Below are 20,767 nucleotides of genomic sequence, written 5' to 3' on the forward strand. Positions count from 1 at the left end.
TATCAACTTTAAAAGTCGCCTTAAAGAAAGACTAACTGTAGGCTATTGCCAGGTCGTTGGAGGCGTTGGAAGCGTATTGGACGGACTTCAAAAGTACACACGAGAAGTTGATACTAAATGCCACTGAGGAAGATACAAAATCATCGGTGTACTTTACTGAGAATGTCTTTGAGTCACTTGAAGAGAGGTACTATATATACAAAGGTGATCTCAAAAATGTACTTCAGATATTAAATACAAAACATACCGATCAGCCACAACCACAACCGAATAAGTCATCGTCATCATGTAACGAGCTTAAATTGCCCCAAATTCAAAATACCATCTTTCAGCGGTAACTACGCCGAATGGCAAGCATTCCACGACTTATTTACGGCGCTCATAGACACAAACACGTCACTTCAAAACGTGCAAAAGCTGCATTACCTAAAGCCAGCTTAAAGGGAGATGCAGAAGTTTTGGTGCGGCAGTTTTCGATCACAGAGGACAACTATGACGAAGCTTGGTCGGTACTTAAGAGGCGGTATGACAAACAAAAGGTACATAGCAAATACGATTTTTAAGAAATTCTTTGGCCAGAAAACGTTAGTGCATGAATCAGCCGCGGGATTAAAACAGCTTCTGGATACATCTGTTGAATGCATGAATGCACTTAAACTTCTGGGATTGCCTACAATACATTGGGATGCAATTGTCAACTATGTCATCGTATCGAAATTAGACACCGACAGTCACAAACATTGGGAACAGCAGATCAGTGAAGATGAAGTGAAACAACTGCCGAGTTTTAAACAGTTGCAATCATTTCTAGAGACAAGATTCCAGACTTTAGAAATGGTGCAACCAGTATACAAATGTCAAAAACAATTTAACTCGAAAACATTTCACGTAACAACTAATGACATCAATAGAATAATAAAATGTGCATTTTGTAAGGAAAGTCACTACATCTTCAATTGTAAGCAATTCAGCAATCAATCAGTGGAAGACAGATACAATTTCGTGAAGAACAATGGATTATGTTTCAATTGCCTCATCCCAAATCACAAGATATTTCATTGCAAGCAAAAAACCTCATGTCAAGTATGTGGGAGGCGGCATCATTCGCTTCTGCATAGATATTCACAACAAACCGTGGATAAGGAAGAAAACAAGACAGTACAAACAAACAAAGAAGTAATGAAGGTAGTAGCACACGTAAGGTCAAGTGAAGAAGAGGAAGAAAGCCACAATATTTTGTTGGCAACAGCACTGGTGGGCATTAAGTCAAGATCAGGAGAGATTCATGTCTGCCGTGCCTTACTTGACCAAGGATCCGAAGCCTCGTTTGTCACGGCGCAGTTGGCCGAGTTGTTGAACTTGGACATAACGGCTATCAGCGGGACGGTTTCCGGATTAGGTGATGGTAACAACGTGTGCATTAAACAAATGGTGGGTTTACAAATCATGTCAAGGTATGAGACTGATTTCTCTGTAAAGGTAAATGCTTATGTATTAAAGTCATTAACACGTAGATTACCTTCTAGGGAAATAAAAGGCTGTCTTTGGCCTCAACTTGATAATATGAAGTTAGCGGACCCCACTTTTAACAAACCGGGATTGATTGATATCCTTCTCGGAGCTGATGTTTTCTGCAAAATCATAGACTCAGGTTTCATGAGAGGGCCGGGTGACGTAGTCGCTCAGCATACACACTTGGGTTGGATTTTGTCAGGAAATACTAACACGAATTCTATTAATTCACAGCAATATATCACAAGTTTTCATATTACCAGGGATGTGCAAGAGGATAAGAATCTTTTAATGAAATTCTGGGAAACAGAAACTGATTCCATTACAACCAAGAAAACTTGGTCTAAGAAAGAAGAAAAATGGGAGGAAGTGTACAAGAAAACAACAACAATTGATGGCACTGAAAAATATATTGTACCTTTAAAACAAAATACTGAAGACACTGTAAAGTTATGTGGAGACACTAAACAACAAGCTGTATTAAGATTTAAACAACTAAAAAGGAAGTTCAACAAAAATGAGAAGTTGAAGAATGAATACAATAAAGTTATACACGAGAATCTAGAGTTCCACTATTTAAAGAATGTTGAGGACGAAAAGCAAGAGTGGAGAACACCCAATATAGACAAGGTGTATTGTCAAGTCAAGATGGCAGAAAAACATACTGATTTAAAGCGTTTAGTATGGAGAGAAGAACCTTCGAAAATATGGAAACTTATAAATTACTTACCGTCACATTTGGGACTACATCAGCAGCACCTTACCAAACCGCACGTAATCAGCTAGACAATAATAAAGCAAAAACATATTGTCGTGAAATGCCGGTGGTGAAGACTTGTTTCTATACGGGCGATCTGATGGCAAGATATGAAGTCAAAACTGAAACAAAAACATTAAAGATTAACAGTATGTTAAAGGCGGGGGGTTTGTGATGCAAAACTCAGAGTCGTTAGTCGAGTTTCTTCAATGCGGTAGAGTACTCCAGGAACCTGAAAACAAAACAGAGATGAAATTAGACAAGGTTATGAAGATATTAGAATTCATGTGGGATATAAAAGAAGATATGTCAAAAATAACAGGCAACTTACCAGGATCAAAGACATCTGTAACACAAGGGTTGATTACACCAGAAGTAGCCAGTCTGTTCGATCCTTTCCATTGGTTCGCATCAATCATCATTACTGCTAAGGTGATGATACAAAGACTATGGATTTGCAGTCTTGGGCTGGATGATGAATTTCCGATGCACTTAGAAGAAGAATGGATGACAAACCGGAGAAAACTTCTTGAAGTTCCAACCATACAGATTTCACGATGGATTAGGATGAGGTCTGAGTGTAAAGATGTTCAGCTACATGGGATTACAGATACCTCTTCAGTGGTGTATGCAACTGTAGTCTATCTAAGGATTGTAGATGAGAATGACATAGTTCCTGTTACAAAAACGCAGCTAAAACAAAGCTTGCACCGCTGAAACAACTGACTATTCTAAGAATGGAACTATGCGGTGCGGAGCTAGGAGCAAAGCTTCTGCGTGTTCTATCTGAGCTGCTGAACATTCTGATGAATAACATCTGCGCTAGGTCAGACTCAATATTGTTTTTATATTGGTTGCGTACAAAACCCAGTCACTGGCAAGTTTTCGTTAGGAAACGAGTGTCAGAGATTATTCAAATAGACAATGATAGAAGACGGCATGTTCAGTCAGCAGATAATCCTGCCAACTTTACCTCAAAACGTATAAAAGTGCGAAACAAAGCAAGTACGTAGGGATAATAATTAGCGTACCGGACTACATCGGTTAATGAACAACTGCATCAATGCAACTACAAGATAATTTGTCATTGGGATGGAATTTGGCTTCAAAAAGGACATTTTATGCAAGGGTGAATAAAACACCGAATGAAGAGATTTTCACAGGCTTTAACATTAAGTAACAGATATCTACACTGCAAAGATAAATATTATTATGGAGACTGAAGTCATTGTAGTTGAGGTCAGCCTGAAATGTTCCAAGTGTTTTACTGTTTGTGTGTATTACTTAATTCAAATAGTATGCAAGACTTCTGGAAAGATGGAAATCAGCATATCTTAAACTACTTACTAAGTACAGAAAGGATCTATCTAATGAGCATGAGGTAAATATCACTGAGCCAATGTTAGTTTATGGTGGGCGGTTCACTACTCGTTATTCGTAGTTCTTAAGATTTTAGTTAATTTACGCATTACTTTAACAACGTACATTCAAAATAAACAACTACTGAAATGGTGTTTGAAATACGCAATTAAAGCAGGAGGCAGTGGCGAACCAAGCCCCAAAAACAAGAAAAAAGAAACTGTGGAGTCTAATATTACCAGAGCGTAAACCTCTCCAGAGACATGCCAAGAGCAAAGCTATTTTAATGATCAGGAATATTGCTAAACAGATTAAACCTTCGGTCAATATTTTGCCGGATATAAAGAAGCAATTTGTAATTCCTGTGGAGAAACGAAAAAGAACAAGGATCCGTAAGAATGTAAGGAGGAATGTTGTAAAGGCAACGAGAAAACCGTCTAAGTGGGTCAGAACGCCAGTATATTCTGAAAGTTCATGCAGCTGCAGTTTCTGTTGTTAAAGCTTTTCTAATTAATATTCGAATTTATGAATGTAGTTTATTTTAATAGTGGTAATATTATAATGTATTTAAAATAAATTTATTTTATTTAGAAGTATCGAATTTGTTTTCTTATAATTATATTTGTTTGCTTCAAATCTCGCAAATGAACACTGATTGTGATTGACATAAACACAGGGTACATTTATATGACCTACATAATAATAAAATTGAGATAGACGCAACTATGGCGATGCATCCCCTTAATGGTGATTTTCCACCGGCGAGGCGAGACGAGAATTGAAATTTGTATGCATTCTCGCGCGCCCGCCACGTGCCGCCGCGGGCGCCGCCATACAAATTTCAATTCTCGTCTCGCCTCGTCTCGTCTCGCCGGTTGAAAATCACCTTAATACACCACTGAAGATGTGCTAGCCGCTAGCAGCTAGCGGATAGTCCTCCAGAGTTGCCAGGCAGGAAGCGACATTATCTGACTATTGCGAGAGGTTGTAGGGGTTTTCGGGGATGAACAAATTTAACAATTGATTTAGCTTGGTCTATCTATAAAAACACGAGTTTTCGAGGTTTAGCCCGAGCGAAAATCGGCCACCCAGGACTTTATTAATTTATTCTACTTATTTTATTTGCAGAAAATGCGGTGCGTGTGATTATTAGGACTTGTTAAGTGCGTGCCTACCACTAAGTATGTACCTGAGGTTGTGTGCGGCTAATTAATTTGGTACACATTGACTTGAGGTGTAATTGAAGTTGTATGTGTGTAATTTTTTTTAATTACCGCATTCATAGTTTCATATAGCTGAACAAAAATTAGGCACGTAACAAGTATTATCAAAACGGCCAAGTTCTCTAAAATGAAATGATAATAAAAAAATTAACGCCTTGCTCAGGATGTCAATTAAATGTGCCGAGCGATTGCCAAGTCACTAATAATTAAATAGTTTAATTTTTATAAATTAAGTGTATGTAAGATACTTACTTATTGTATGGGCTATGTTGCCCAACATAAAGGTTTTATTATTAAAATCCTTATACTATGTGACAGTGAACATATTTGTTTTTTACGCTTTCATGTTTAAAGTACTCAAACGATCGTGGTTAAATTTGGTATGGATGGAGACCACGAGAAGGACATGCCATAAGATAGCATTTACCTCAAAAAAAAATTAAAAAAGAAAAGAGAATTGTTCAGTTCCTGAATGTACAATACCACTAGCTCATAGCCATCGGCCATCATAGAACATTGTGACTTTCTAAATAATGGATTTTGTCTGAATAAAATAAATCGAATTGAATAAACAATTGTGCATGTATTAATATACAAGCTTCCCTGAAAATTATAATATTAATTAGACATATCAAATGATCATTAGGTAAATAGATATGTATTTCGTCCAATTTTTTTTGTACTTTGACATGTTTCCCATATAGCGAATCGTGTCTTTTTTACATTTGTATGGTTTTAATGGTTTTTTTTTCTCAATAGACTTGGCTAGCCGATACACGATTTTTTCTTTGGTCTTAGTAATCAATTTGGTAATTTATTGGTACACGACTCGTTACGCCTTCGTATAAAAAGCGGCTTAACAGTTAATTTCGATTTATTTCACTAACCATGCATTACTGTAAGATATGTCTTACTTTATTAATTGCATATGTCTCCCGTGGTGACGGTAGGTAAATAATTTTATTTACTTAATAATATAAAAAAAAACACTATGTACACCTCTTCTATACATATAAAGTGTTCCCTTATACCAAGGAAATAGAGATCAGTTTAGTTTCATTGGTGATATTTAAATATAAATAAATGTGTTTAATTATATAATTTCAACCCTCGCTTGCAGCTTGGGTGGATATACTTGTTGTATAAACTACTATTATTGAATTTTAAGTAAAAAAAACAAACAAACATTACGTTTTTAATTTTACCGATGACACTGAAGTGGCCCCCATTATTATAGGTTAATAATGTATTTATGAGTGCACATAAATAAAAAATAATTTAATACACTTTATAAATCATAAAGAACCACGGGCAATGTGCATATAGTATTGCCTAATGAAATCCCGTTGATAAATAAGTAGTTTTCCAATGCTACACGATTAAGTAAGCTTCAACAATAACTGAAGTATGTTTATTTTTATTTCTAGCATGCAAACCCAAAGGTAAAAGAAGATTCAATAACAACGCCATTATAGATTTACGTTATAACTAGTGCTATTATTAATAACAACGCCATTATAGATTTACGTTATAACTAGTGCTATTATTAATAACAACGCCATTATAGATTTACGTTATAACTAGTGCTATTATTAATAACAACGCCATTATAGATTTACGTTATAACTAGTGCTATTATTAATAACAACGCCATTATAGATTTACGTTATAACTAGTGCTATTATTAATAACAACGCCATTATAGATTTACGTTATAACTATGCTATTATGCTACAACGCCATTATAGATTTACGTTATAACTAGTGCTGTTATTAGTAACGCCAAGATTCCGTTATAACGTGCATTTGCGTAACAACGTTTATGATTACGTTATTATTAATCAATTGTAAGATTGTAACGTTATAATGTACTACCTGCTGTTATTAATAACAACGCCATTATAGATTTACGTTATAACTAGTGCTATTATTAATAACAACGCCATTTTAGATTTACGTTATAACTAGTGCTATTATCAATAATGAGGGTTTCTGTTGCAGGCTAGGTGGCGCTAGTATCGCAAGGTCCGTTTGAAAACGTTGACACGGTCAACGTTTGTGAAGGGTATTAATTTCAATTGTGAATACGTAATGCAATGACGGCTCTTAGACAATACAGCACCATTTAGCGATTTTGCAGTCAAGAAACCACATTCACAATCAGCAAACATTTCCACGCACCCTATCAAAAAACGTATTGTTGATGAAAAAAAAATTTATTGACAATACAACGACAATACAGTACACAGGTTTCTAATACATTTTTACAGACGGACCACTTTCAATACAATTCCACGGACCCTAATCTTTAAGAAATGCAATAACTCATACGATAATTAACTATTATTTATACCCGATGGAGGATTATGGACAGGATGTATTCACCATTAAAACGTAATACTTTTCTTAAAACTACGGTTTCTGCAATCACCCAATGGCTGTTTAAGCAACGTTCGTTACAGAATGAGTTGGGAACATGATTACGGACTTTACTGAGAGTCACTCATATTAAATGATATTGTAACGGATAACTCACGTCTTAAACCGAGTTTAGCTCGACATGTTTCGGGCTATTTCTATTTATTAGTTTGTGCGTGTTGCGGCAGCCGCCGAGTCGCGTGCTCCTGAGAAGAAGGGCTACGAAATAGCTCGGAACATGTCGAGCTAAACTCGGTTTAAGACGTGAGTTATCCGTTACAATATCATTTTACAAGTTTTCGCTGAATCATTTTATTTTATTTTTCAAGAGGCCATCCGCCATCTTGATGAAGCTCTAGCGGAGTTGCGGGAAATCGACCTTGATGTATCTGCGCTGATTGCTGTGATGGCCAACCATGATCGCATCGAACGGAAACTAGACTTATGCTTGGGCAGAGCAGCTGGGGAGTCATTAAAAGCACAAGTAAAATCGCAGTTTGGAAGTAAAGCAAAGTTCACCAAAAGGTTCACGAGTAAACCTGGACAAAAAGTATTATTACTTACTAAGAAGTATTTTAAAAATCGACGGCCTATTGGACGTGAAGATATCAGTATTGGTGGGGAAAAGTGATGTCTTCTTTCTGATTCTCGCACTAAATTATGAGTAGGTAATTAAAAAGAAATAAAAACTGTTGTACCGGCCCTTCCATTTAATTTATCTTTTCCTTTTGAATTTATCCCATTTTAACACTTATAGCTTCTAATTCGATGTTTAATCACCTATCATGAATCCTTTCTATATGACAAAAGTAGTAGGTAAGGCATTGGCTAAACAATGATTAGTGAAAAGGCGAAATTATAAATAAATTACTCGTTTAAACATAAATTGTGTGTTTTTATTAATTAAGAAAGTAAAAATTATGTTACCCTTGGTAGCGGGTAATACTTAAAGTCAGTTGAGTATCTACCTACTCTATCTTCCTTGCCCTATCCTTATTAACATACATGAGTTTTACTTGTTACAAAACAAATATTTGCCGTTTCTAGGGTTCCGTACCTGAAAAGAAAAAATGGAACCCTAATAGGATCATTTTGTTGTCCATCTGTCTGTCTATCCGTCCGTCTCTCAAGACCCCTTTTCTCAGAAATACGTGGAGGTATTAAGCTAAAATTAATGTTAAATACTCAGGTCTGTTATTCCTTGAAGCAGTGAAAAAATTAAACGTCTGAGTCAACGCAATCGAAAGTTAGTCACTAAAATTATGTTTCCGTACAAATTGCCGTAACCGAAAACCTATAGGGTACTTCTGGTTGTCCAAGAAACTTCAAATTTGGTATTAAAGGTAGCTATTATACCTAACACAACCAATATGAGAAGTCTGAAAATCTGGTCTGTTTACGTCAGTAGTAACCATCAATCTAAGATGATTCAACACTGCGTATATTTTGCTTACGAGAGGGGCTATGCTAACACTGGGTATTCAAAGATCATCATCCCAGCCTATATACGTCCCACTGCTGGGCACAGGCCTCCTCTCAGAACAAGAGGGCTTGGGCCAAAGTTCCCACGCGGATTCAAAGATACCTACTAATTTATATGGAATCCTCAGCGCGCAAATACTGCGCGAATCCGACTCGATCGATTTTTAATGTATCAAACTAAATACTAAATAACGAGCAGACTCAAGCATAGATCCACACATCGTTGTGAAAAGTTTTTTGCACAACAAACAATTCTTGGCCCATTCATAATTAAGAACATTTACTTCGGTCCAACCAATTACTTGTGATTTATTTGAACACAACTCATTAAGCCACTGTATAAAAAGCGGCTTAACAGTAAAATTCAACTTAATACAGTAATCATGCGTTACTATAAGCTATGTCTTACTTTAATGATTGCATGTGTCTCCCTCAGTAATGGTAAATAAAATCATTTTAAATTAAGACATATTTAAATTTTAACCTAAAATATTGCTACTACCCCCTTATACTTACTTGTTTAACTTGTGATAATAATTATCACTTATAATTCGTTTGTTGTCCTATCAGTTTCGGCTTTGCATTTTCCAGACCTATCTGGTTAAATATCGGTACGAAACATAACTACATTTTGCTACAGGTTTATGTTATTTTATGAATAAAGGGGTGGTACATTTACCTTTTTTAGAGTAAGATTGTTTAGGTAATCTTTATTACGGGCGAATAAAGCTACTACATACTAATACATAGCATTTTTTGTTTCAATTTCTAGCGTGCAGCGTTAAAGGTAAACTAGCAAAATAATATTGGTATCACTAATCTGCATAGAGTGGATAGCCTAGAATATAATCTACTTTACTACTATCAACTTTTCTCCAGAGCGTGTTAAATTTTCACCCTGTTTATTTATGCCGGTTTGCATTTTTGTAACAACATTTTAACACAAAATAAAGAGTTTGAGTTTTAAAACTATTCAATCCAAAAAACACTGAAAGAAAGAACTCTATCTCTCTAACTTTCTCTTCGTATAATAAATTAAGGTGAAATGTTAACTGCTTTTTCACGCTACTAGAAAGTTATCACCTAGATAGTTATATCTATTATCATACTACTCGTAGTTCATAAGTCGTTCATCAAGAGATTGGGTTTTCCGTCATGTCTTTGTTTTTATTTTTTATCGCAATTTACTTCATATTTCATTTTATTTATGATGAGAAATGTTTTTTTTTTTTTGTTTACTTATATAAGGACTTGATTTTGGATTACATTATTTCCCTAAACCTTCAACTATTATTTGTTTAAGAGGCCAACCGCTATCTTGACAATGCTCTCGACGACCTGCGGGATATAGAGATTGAGGTTACTTCGTTGAAGGCTGTGATAGACAACCATATGCGGATTGAACGAAAACTGGACTTAATATTGGTAAAAATGTTCCCGAAAAAATTGAGAGGAAAGTGGAAACCATTAGACACTTTATTAAATAAGGGACGACGTACAACAAGGAGGCCTAGAGGCAAGAAGTTGTCTCTTAACAAGAAATATAACAAGAAGCAGAGGCCCGCTCGCCGGTTAGAGGACAGCAGCTACGAAGACAAGTAATGCCTACAAATTACCAGAAGAAGACAAAAATTATAAAACATTCTTAGCCCACATCTGCGTCCTAATGCTAGGCAAAGGTCTCGTATCTGCCGATCCAGAGCTATGTTTGGCCACCCCGCCTCTCGACCTGCTTTGATGAATAAATAAAGAAATTATATACTAGGGACCGGTTCACCACATTCTGTTAAGTTCCTGTACTCTAATGCCGTCTTTGTTTAATCGAATAAAAGAACATACACGGCACCATAGGTTTACATAAGGTAACAGGATCTTCACGGAGAGCGGTGAAGCATCGTATTTTTTTTAAATTTACCTATCCCAATTGATTTTGCAATTCGATAAGTTTTTATAGTATTTTCAACTCCTCAATTTTCCATTCATCATCATCATCATCATCAGCATACCAGCCATAGAACGTCCACTATAGAACATGGCCTCCCTCATAGACCTCCAGTTGCCTCGGTTGGAAGCGGCTTGCATCCGCCGTGAACCTGCGACTTTAACCAGGTCATCCGTTCGGGTTATTTTCCATTCAGTTTATTTTAATTTTTGATATCATAATTTATTGGAAAAAAGGCGTACTCGTTTGTTGGCGAAATTCGTAGACATTAAATGAAGCTGAATAAAAATCCTATTGTGTTTATTTTTTATTTTTCCTTCTTCCTCTTCGAATCGTTGGAGTGTGCAGTATGTTTTTATGCTTTCTCGGGTATTAGTTTTTCTTAACATGGTAAAAAAATAACAACTGACTCCAAAATAACTAAAAAACCGAAACCCAATTAGTGTGTAGGTAAGGTTCGACTAGGTCTACTCCTGCTGGCTCGTGCTGAGGCATCGACTTCAAGCAGATCAGTAGGAAGCGCACATAGAAGCATTACTTTAGTTTAGTTATTTTTCGTTGTTGTTGCAGTCGGTTCTATTTTTGGTTTGATTTTTTTTCTTGCTTTGTAGTGTAACTAATCTAGGTCATAAAAACTCAATGCCAAATGGTCGCTACCTTTAACAAACTATTGCTCCTCTCAATGCAGAGGTGGTCATTGTAGAGGAGTCTTGCTGGTGCTTCGTCATCAGTTATACGTCACTATAAGACGAGAATAATTTGCTTAGCAACTGGGTTAACGTAATCATGAAATAACCCGTGAAATCCTTGTTATTGAGTACCTAGTTTCGCGTGTCATTTTTGGTCTCTCATCCTCATCCATCTATCACAAGATATACCTAACTGAAAGGTTTGCCTGCAACATTTGAAGAGCTCCGTCGATTTCAAAAGGATCCACTCATCAGATACGGATTTGGTCACAATAAGACTCAATTGAAAGTAACATCTTTTTAGAAAAAAGACGGTGTTCAAAGGTAAGAAATTTTATAAAAAAAATAGAAAAAAACGAATTGATAACCGTGTCCTTTTCTTGAAGTCGGTTAAAAATGGGTATTTATCACAGACTACAAAACGAAAGCAGAAGGTAACATAGTCATACAGTCATAAATGAGATTTTGTGACAGGCTTAAGTGCTAGCTTGGTGCTAGTATCGTTTTAGGTCCGTCTGACAACTTTAGCATTTCATTCAGAACTCGTCACTATTAGCTCAGATACGTAAAACTGCATAATGAACATTTGAAAATTCAGTTATCCTGTACTCGGACACAAAAACTACGTTTAGGCATAAGAAACGCCCCTACTTTATGCTTCTCTATCTATTTCATAAGTCATAACTCATATTGAATCGCACGTGGCACGTTTAATGTTTGGGTTGGCACGCCAAGAATATATCAATGAGAGCAAGAAATGTCCTCTTACCAATCTATACCTTACCAAGCTATACCTATACCTTCGTATAGTCCAATTTAGACCTGCAAGGAAAATCATGTTAGTTTCATTACATTGCGGCGCTCTATTGCCCACTACAAACTCGTTGGCTTTAACGGCCTCGCAATGTAATGCAACTTGCACGATTTTTCTTGCAGTATGAGCTTGTTCACACTAGCGTCACTAATCCGCGTCCAAGCGGCGGCGTAAATAATCGAGATGATCTCGCAGCGTGCTCGCCGCGTGTACGCCGCGTTCCCGCTCCGCCAGGAAACCGCCGGCAAAAACGATAGTGTGAACAATATATAAACCGGGCTTATAAGCGTATACGTCGATCCGTGAACTACCTACATTGCATTCTGTGTAATGGAAGCTTTAGGCAGTATAAGAATAATCTACTAACAATTTGGCACTATTCTTGTATTCTTTAAAATTTTACCTAGTAGTTACTTAATCAATTTTTATTGCTTGACGCTATATTAATTGGCTGCGTATTAATATTACAATGGCATTTTTGAGTAAACCTCTACTGTTAATGCAACCATGATTTTTTTAAGAATTTGTTTCATTTTATTGATCGCAATTGCTTTGGTACACTGTGATTGTAAGTATTACATTTTTATGTTATAACTAGCTTTTGCCCGCGGGCAACAGACATTTACTTTCTATAAATATGGGGTAACAGACATGTACTTTTTGCGATCGTTTTTCATGTTTTGATTGAGTTTTCGGAGGATTATATGGAAACACAAATACAGACAGACGTTGCGTTGTTTTTTTAGACAGATGGTGCAAATGTTCTAATTTAAAAACCAACCTACATAATTAATCATAATTTTTACCAACTTTGAAACCGTGTTTCACATATTCAGGGGTGGAATTTTTATTTTATGTGGTTGAGAAGTAGTGCACACCTCTAGATTTTTTTCTTAGAATGGACTATTATATTGGCCTACTCCTTGACTAAATATCAACATTTTCCAGAGGGTACTTCCTATCAAAAGTTAGCAATACCTTATGTTAGCTACGACCACACTGTAAAAATACACACAAATCACACAAACCCATCTACCACCACACTACACTGACGTGTTTTGAACTCAAACAGAGATCATCTTCAGAGCAATACAACTGTTCACCAAGCTACCAGATGTTAGACTCATGTGGAGGAACACACATTTCTTGCATAATCGTAGCTATCATAAGATCACGGGTAAGCAAGTAATTGTTTCAGTTCAATGTACCAATACCGTTTTAAACTTTGCCGTTAATAAAGAACTGTTTTTTTAGCCAAACAAGAAATGGTAGACAAAGCTAACAAGGCTGAAAAGCAGCTAAAGGAGTTAAAACAGAAAATCAACGGGTTAAAGCCGATATTACAATTCCAGGATCGAGTTGAAACAAAATTGGATAACCATATAGTTAACTAATCATTACTACTGCCAAACCTGCAGTAGAAATACCAAAAGTTCATACCATGTTTTTAAACTCAAAATGGATTCAATTAGCAAATAAAAGCATTTCAGCTTCTTTTCTGTCATAACTTTATAAGAATAAATACGATGAAATTAAGTTGTTAACTGTAGTTAACAAGTGTTTGTTGGTAGTTGATTTTTTCCTAAAAGCTACATTTTACTAACAGTCCGTACCTAGTTAGTTACATCCAAAAATAAAATATACAAATAAAGAAATGTGATCTATTCCCTTGTTATCATTTAAACCTACCTTCCTGGCCAACCCTTCATTTGTTATTTATGTTTAGGCACCTAACCTACAAAGTGCACAAAATGCGCAAATTTTATCTGTCTGAGACGCAGGCGAGGATTGACAGTAAAGTCGAGGGTAAATTGGGCTTTATGAATGAGTTACATTCTGCTTTTTCAATTCGATTGCACATAAATGTTCAATAACGAGCATTTATTTTTTATAGTTTGCTATTTCTATTATATTTTATCAAATTTGTTTTGTCCTGAAAAAAAAAAACATTAGGTATTTCAATAGGCAGCGATGAAATTATATTTTCTGAAATAGCTAGTTATTAATAATTCTGAATATTATTTCAGATTTCAGAAAAATTGAAAATGGTTTCCACATCCGAAAAATCTGTTGGAAGTTTGGAAATTTCGTGACGAGAGCTCTTGTGTTTAAAACAAAAGGTTTCTTGCGCAGTAAGTCATATGGAAAGAAAAAGTTGAAGGCGGTAGGAAAACCAGTTTTGCAGCGGTGGATGAATTCTTAATACTTTAGGGGAGATGGGGCCAAGTTACTCTGTGAATCATCATGAAAATTTTGTTTACAGGACAAAACTTCCAATGTTTAATTTACTAGTCACGACATTAAAGACCAATTCTCGCCATAATAAGTATTAGATAATTTCCTGATTGCACGATGACCTGTAGGGCTACTACGAAGTTCGAAAATCAAAGTTCGTATCGTACCGTCCCTCTCACTCTGGTATGAAATAATATTCGTATCGTGCAGTTCCTCTGACACTTATACTATTTATACGAGAGCGAGAGGAACGGTACGATACGAACTTCGAGTTTCGAGTTTCGTAGTAGCCCTGCAGATTTTAGAACTACAAGAGACTTATAGCAGCTTGTCAGTACAATATTTCAGAAATCTGGTGTACCAGAAATGTGGAAAACTATAATAATAATAAATTTATTGTATATTATTATCAAATATCAAAAATCAATATAGTGAAAATATAAAAATAAAAATCTAAAAGTGAGAAAAATAATAGCTAGTTGGTTCCTGCTAGGGTCAATGAGATATCAAAATAGTGCATTATTAACCTGTGTTTAAAAATAACTTCTAATTAATTAGCTGCTAAAACATGGTTAAAATTCATTACACGAACTATTAAAATTTTCTGTTGTACCTTTTTATGTCTAATTATACTTTACAAATCATCAATTTGACGGTTCATTAGTATTAGGTAATAACTTAGCGTTTTAAAGAGTTTTTTTTAAGATAATGGATTCAATTTCAGTTATATATTATTAATGAACTACAACCTTTTATTTGCTACTCCGTCAACACATGTGCAAGACAGTAGCGTCTTGCGATACGTTGTAGGATTTAGTTAGCACTCATTTTCGTCATTCGATATTTTCACAGCGATGATTTTATCCATAGAAACTGATACTCCTGCGTTTTAATATACTATATTTGTTGCGCATTTGTCGATCCTTAGCCCGCATACGTAATCTACAAAAAGTTTACCTGTCAATAACAAAGTTAACGTCACGGTGAAGAAACTGAAAACGTTCATCTTAATTTAATTGTCGTCTATGAGTAAGGCGGTTACTCGTTGATTCTGATTCAAATCGGTTAATAACAAATTGAAACTCTAACAAGTTATTGATTTCGTTCCTCATAATCGCAAGCATTTACCAGTTGATATTTTCTTTTTAGTTGATTTTTTTAGCATTATGACACGAATATTTACGATGCACTCTTTGACTATTGTATTTTTTTTAATTATAAGTGTGTGTTACGTTAAGGGAGGCACAAATGGTAATTAAAATATCGTTATTTGTTTCTGTAGTTTGTTCTAGACTAGTGTTTTACGAGTATGAAGTCAGTAGGTGAGCCAACTTTATGCTTTTATGTTCTTATATTAACCATCAAAGTAATAATTATTAATCTCGTCCCCACAAACATTACGTCTACAATGACAGTCTTCCATAAAGAGTGGGACCTTTAATAGGAGCAAATAAAGCATAGATCGTACTCGTAAAACTGAACGACACTAGTTCAGCGACTTTTAATAGTAGGTAGATTTAATATTAGGATTTAATAGTAGGTAGACCCGAGCAGAGCGAGGGTGGCTATAGTTCGAGTGGCATTATGGTTGTTTAGTTTCGTGTTAAACCTATTTACTTTTCACTTTGAATGCAAGGAAAAAAAACGACGTTCTGTACAAAGTTACAATATTACTTAAAAAAAACGTACGCTCAATACGACTAATGGACATCTGTTAAAAATTCAATTAGCAAAATTATGGGTGCCCCTTATTTTGCATAACATTAATTGTCCTAATACAGATTTGGCATGACATAATTTTGCATAAAGAAGCATAACACTTATTCAGCATAATAATGAATCCGCATACTCGAAATATGCATAACATTATTAACTGTAACTTAAACTTTTATAAAATGAATACGCATAATTTTATCAAGCAAGTGTATTAGCTTGTTCAGGGCGAAACCGACTCGGTTAGGTTAGGATCAGAAGCTACGCTACGCTTCGCTCCCGCCTTAGCCTTCGATGTTAGTTTTTTTATAATAGCCCAATAATAGATATTTTCACATAGTAGGCTTCTCAGAGTAAATAAAACAATAATCATTTCACTTTTAGCAATAATTTTTCAATTAGGGGCTATTTCACCACGCATTGATTAGTTTTAACTGACGGTTAAATGTGATGCCGTCTCCGTCTATTCGAACAAAACAAATAGAGATGGCATCACATTTAACCGTCAGTTCGTATTCGTAATCATATATTTTTAAATATTTTTGCACAGTTGTCATTTTGAGATTATTTCCACGTCCTAAAATTGTCTATACACAATCACATAAAATGGCGATAGGCCTCCATTAACAAACACCGTTGTTGGCTGTTTAGGGGTTTCAATAGTAAATTAAAAAAAATATTTTGATCTCTAGAGATTAATCAGGAGCTTTTGTCCCGATATGCAGACACTAAAGTAACATTTTAAGAGCATGAGATGTGAAATAGTAGATTGTTCAACAATGGAATAAAACAGCGAGGGTGGCTATGGTTCGAGTCGAGTGGCATTATGGTTGTTTAGTCTCGTGTTAAACACTCTACTTTTCACTTTGAATTCGAGGAAAAAGACAATGTTTTGTTCAAAATTACAATATTACTTTTTAAAACCGTACGCTCGACTAATGGACAGGCCATCTGTTCAAAATTCAAATAGCAAAAATTCTTTTCTTTTATTGTACTGACGCTTTAATAGTCTACATATTTAGCCAACAGTCTCAAAATTGAAAATTATTTTAAAGCTAATTGGACTATGCATAATAAAATGAACTAATCCTTAATATAATTAAATAGATTCAGATTCGTAATCGTTAATTGTGTTTCACGAAATATTTATTTTTAAAAGATTTTTGCACAGTTATCATTTTGAGGTTATTTCCGCGCCTAAAAATTCTCGATTTACAAACACCGTGTTGGCTGTTTAGTGGTTTCCACCGTAAATTAAAAAAAAACTTTAATCCCTAGAGAATAAAAAGGCGCTTTAGTTCCGATATGCAGTTAGTCTCGTAGTAACATTTTAAGAGCATGAGAAGTGTAAAGATTTTTTTCTATCGGCTTTTGCGGATTCCCCGTCGATAGATGCGGGGACACCCTTAGATGATGAGCAAAGGTCAGAAAATTTATGCAATATAGTGACGAAATCATAAGATGGATAAGAAAGGGTAGGCAACGCTAGTTCTGCCTACCCTGCTGTGGTGAGATGGCGCGCTACTGCAGACGCAAACTAGCAAGTGCCTACCCTGGAATTGATCACCAATACCAATGTCTTAAAAAAATGCATCTTAATATTTAAAGTTATTTTTTATATGAACATTTCCTATTTCTTCCAGTCCACGAAAATAAACAATCCTTGAGAAAGTCTAGAGATTATGATGGTAAGTATTAACTTAGATTTAATATTTATAGTTAAGTTTACCAAAGTGTTTTGATATGCATGATATAGGTATATACAATACAATAATTTCGAACAATGTAACTATATATTATAAGGAACAAGTTTGAAGCTGAACTTGAAGATATGAGTTCAATTTAGTGTAATAAAAATATGTTTACGCTTAATGTTATCACCTACTTAATGAGTCTGTGTTCCATTCATCATCAAGAAAATTAAGTGTCTGTGAGCCATATATTTATAGCCACTCCACACTTCATTCAATTCCATGCAATCCAATTAATAGGTATTTATTAAGACACTTGATTCAGTACGCAAGTGATACAAAATATTTTCTTCCGATGCGCACAGTTATTTTGACTTTTTTATTTACAAGTAAGTAAGGTTAACATCTCTACTATACAGCGATAAAAATATTTTTTATGTATTTTCTATTTTAAAATGAACTGTTTTATGTATTATACTCGTAAATACTTTTCTGATGTACATTTTCAGTACTATTCATATTATTTAGGCAATACATGATATCTTGTAAGTAGGTAATGATTATTTAAATAACGTATAATTTGCTATGGTTTTTTTTCCAGAAATCGACATCAAGATGAATGCAGTAAAAACAAAGATAAAGAGACTTAGCTACAATATGACTGAGCTAAAAGAATATAAGTTACTTCTTACAATCTTTGAAGAAAAATTGAACTTTTGTTTAACTATGAAAGCGAAAACGACCACTGTTACACGAGAAACGACGACTGAAGCAATTTCAGAAACAACGAAACAACAAACTAAGCGGCCTATTACGACAACTGAAGAAGCTTTTGAAACAACAGAAAGTCTTATTCCGACAACAGAAGATTATGTTGAAACAGAAAATGTTCAAACAACAGATATTTCAACAAAAAGATCCGTTCGGACAACAAAAGATTATTTTGAAACCACAGAAGTACATACTAGAAGACCTACTACGACTGCTGAAGAAACAATTGTTACAACCGAGGACTATAATGTAGTGCCAACAACAAGGCCTGTTATAACAACAGAAGAATATATTGGACCAACAAAAAAGCCAGTTAAGACAACAGAAGAATATTTTGAACCAACAGAAAAGCAAGTTATGACTACGGAAGATTATCCAGAAATAACAGAAACGTCAAAAAAGACGTTGTCAACTATAGTAGATTATCCAGAAGATGTAACTAATTATCCTACACTGCCACCAACTGAAATACCCATAGAAACAACTAAAATAACGATAGAACCGTGGATCGAAACAACGAGTTCTTTACGAACTACACCATGGTGGATAACCAGTACAAGAAGATACAAAACAACACAATCAAAGATAAAGACTCGATCAACTTCATCTAGACAGACTCGGAAACCCCGCACGAAGACAAAAAGACCAAGAACACCATCAAAACGATCTAGGCCCACAGGCTGGTTTAGGACATGGACCGTCAAAAAGTTCACAATAAAAACTATGGCTCGTTACGGCAGAAATTGAGATTTCAATTATTAAAACTATGTATTTACTGTTAACACGACATGAGGAAATACAAAATGACAAATAAATTATAACTGTTTATAATATAACTATCCTAAACTCCAAGTCACCGTGCTGTGTTGGGTTTTAGAATAGGAAGGACCCATTATTTCCTATGGGTGTCCTGAAAGGTTTCTTAGGGACCTAGTCTGGCTAATAAAAGATGAACCTGCAAAAACGCGATAAATTCAAAAAAAATTGCAGATGGTAGGTATCACCACAGAATAAATAATAGTACGAGTACAAGTACAGAAGCTTCTCTGCCGTACAAAAGTTTAGGCATAAGAATCGTGCCTACTTTATGCTTCTCTGTCTATCGCATGCCGAAACCGGTACGAAACCCTTGGTGCGCGAGTCGGACTCGCACTTGGCCAGTTTTTAGTAAATACAATACTAAAACCACCTCAAAAAACCCTATTCAATTAAGATTATGAACGTTTTTGTATTTCATTTTAATGTCTTTCTGAAACCTACTTTCATCGACCACGAACAAATAGCCAATTTGGTGCGATTGTCTAGTCAGTAATTGAAATGAAAATTCTGCTATTTTTGTGTTTAACTGGACCTCTCCATTATTAAAGATTGGCAGTATTTTTTTACATATTTCCTTGTTTAGATCTTTTTGGGTCTTTTTTGCCAGTGCCAGAATACGCTCAAAACTTTTAGAATGATTTTAGACTTTGTGTTCAATTCTAAACGTATTCCATGTTAAGATGCTTTATAAGATTTTATTTAGTTAAATTAAGTGATACCATCTTAATCCACCAATACCGACCAATACCATCAAAATGAATTTCTTGGAGTTTGCAAAACAGTGAACTTCAAGAGAACTGGTTGTAAAGAAAGTAATTCATGGAAGGGCTAGTGCTAGAGCTACTATTATTACTACTACAATAGCAACAAAAGTTGACTGTGTGGTGTTATCTGGGACAGAGTTATGATGGTTTCCAAATGAGACGAAATGGTTCGTGAAAAGGTAGGGCCCACTTTCTTTTTTGTTCATCTTTAAAATGTGAACCAAAAATGTGGGATCGTTTGAAGGAAACAAACTTTTCGAAATGAAGTAAGAAAAAGTTTATAAAAAATTGAAACTAGTGAATACGAAAAAAAAAACAAATGAAAACAGAAAAGACAACTTGCGCATAGGCTCACCCGATCGTAACTCGCACTCTCTAACTCACTCGCTTGTCCCATTCACTCCACAAAAATCATCGGTCATTCCGTCCGCTCTTGTCCATCTAATCTTTCGTCTGCAAATCCACCCTCATTCCCATTGTCATTTAATCTGGTTTGTTACATCTAAGATCTAATTAAAAGAAAAATATGGCAGATGAATCTAATCATCACGTTGAACCTTTTTTTGCTTGGTATTCTT

At 35.2% G+C, this 20,767-nt stretch overlaps 3 protein-coding genes and 1 long non-coding RNA gene across 4 annotated transcripts; all 4 read left to right on the plus strand.

Annotated features, from left to right (window-relative positions):
* Positions 1 to 5,639: 5,639 nt before the first annotated feature.
* LOC141434689 (uncharacterized) lies at positions 5,640 to 8,155 on the plus strand. The gene is made up of 3 exons (XM_074097123.1): positions 5,640 to 5,797; positions 6,279 to 6,293; positions 7,599 to 8,155. Exons 1-3 carry the CDS (start codon positions 5,740 to 5,742, stop codon positions 7,898 to 7,900), a joined length of 375 nt encoding a protein of 124 aa, XP_073953224.1. The 5' UTR covers positions 5,640 to 5,739; the 3' UTR covers positions 7,901 to 8,155.
* A 951-nt stretch (positions 8,156 to 9,106) lies between these two features.
* LOC141434753 (uncharacterized) lies at positions 9,107 to 10,515 on the plus strand. The gene is made up of 3 exons (XM_074097189.1): positions 9,107 to 9,192; positions 9,524 to 9,538; positions 10,055 to 10,515. The coding sequence occupies exons 1-3, from the start codon at positions 9,135 to 9,137 to the stop codon at positions 10,351 to 10,353; spliced, it is 372 nt and encodes a 123-aa protein (XP_073953290.1). The 5' UTR covers positions 9,107 to 9,134; the 3' UTR covers positions 10,354 to 10,515.
* A 2,019-nt stretch (positions 10,516 to 12,534) lies between these two features.
* LOC141434690 (uncharacterized) lies at positions 12,535 to 13,860 on the plus strand. The gene is made up of 2 exons (XR_012452083.1): positions 12,535 to 12,764; positions 13,451 to 13,860. It is a non-coding gene; the product is annotated as an uncharacterized lncRNA (long non-coding RNA).
* A 369-nt stretch (positions 13,861 to 14,229) lies between these two features.
* Positions 14,230 to 19,421, plus strand: LOC141434691 (uncharacterized). Its single transcript, XM_074097124.1, has 3 exons — positions 14,230 to 14,328; positions 17,788 to 17,832; positions 18,437 to 19,421. The coding sequence occupies exon 3, from the start codon at positions 18,451 to 18,453 to the stop codon at positions 19,351 to 19,353; it is 903 nt and encodes a 300-aa protein (XP_073953225.1). The 5' UTR covers positions 14,230 to 14,328; positions 17,788 to 17,832; positions 18,437 to 18,450; the 3' UTR covers positions 19,354 to 19,421.
* Positions 19,422 to 20,767: the final 1,346 nt, after the last annotated feature.

Source organism: Choristoneura fumiferana, chromosome 14, assembly GCF_025370935.1.
Source record: "Choristoneura fumiferana chromosome 14, NRCan_CFum_1, whole genome shotgun sequence".
Taxonomy (NCBI): domain Eukaryota; kingdom Metazoa; phylum Arthropoda; class Insecta; order Lepidoptera; family Tortricidae; genus Choristoneura; species Choristoneura fumiferana.

What these genes read in the sequence shown, in the direction of transcription:
- LOC141434689 (XM_074097123.1), top strand. Translation starts at nt 5,740, where the DNA reads ATGCATTACTGTAAGATATGTCTTACTTTATTAATTGCATATGTCTCC.
- LOC141434691 (XM_074097124.1), top strand. Translation starts at nt 18,451, where the DNA reads ATGAATGCAGTAAAAACAAAGATAAAGAGACTTAGCTACAATATGACT.
- LOC141434753 (XM_074097189.1), top strand. Translation starts at nt 9,135, where the DNA reads ATGCGTTACTATAAGCTATGTCTTACTTTAATGATTGCATGTGTCTCC.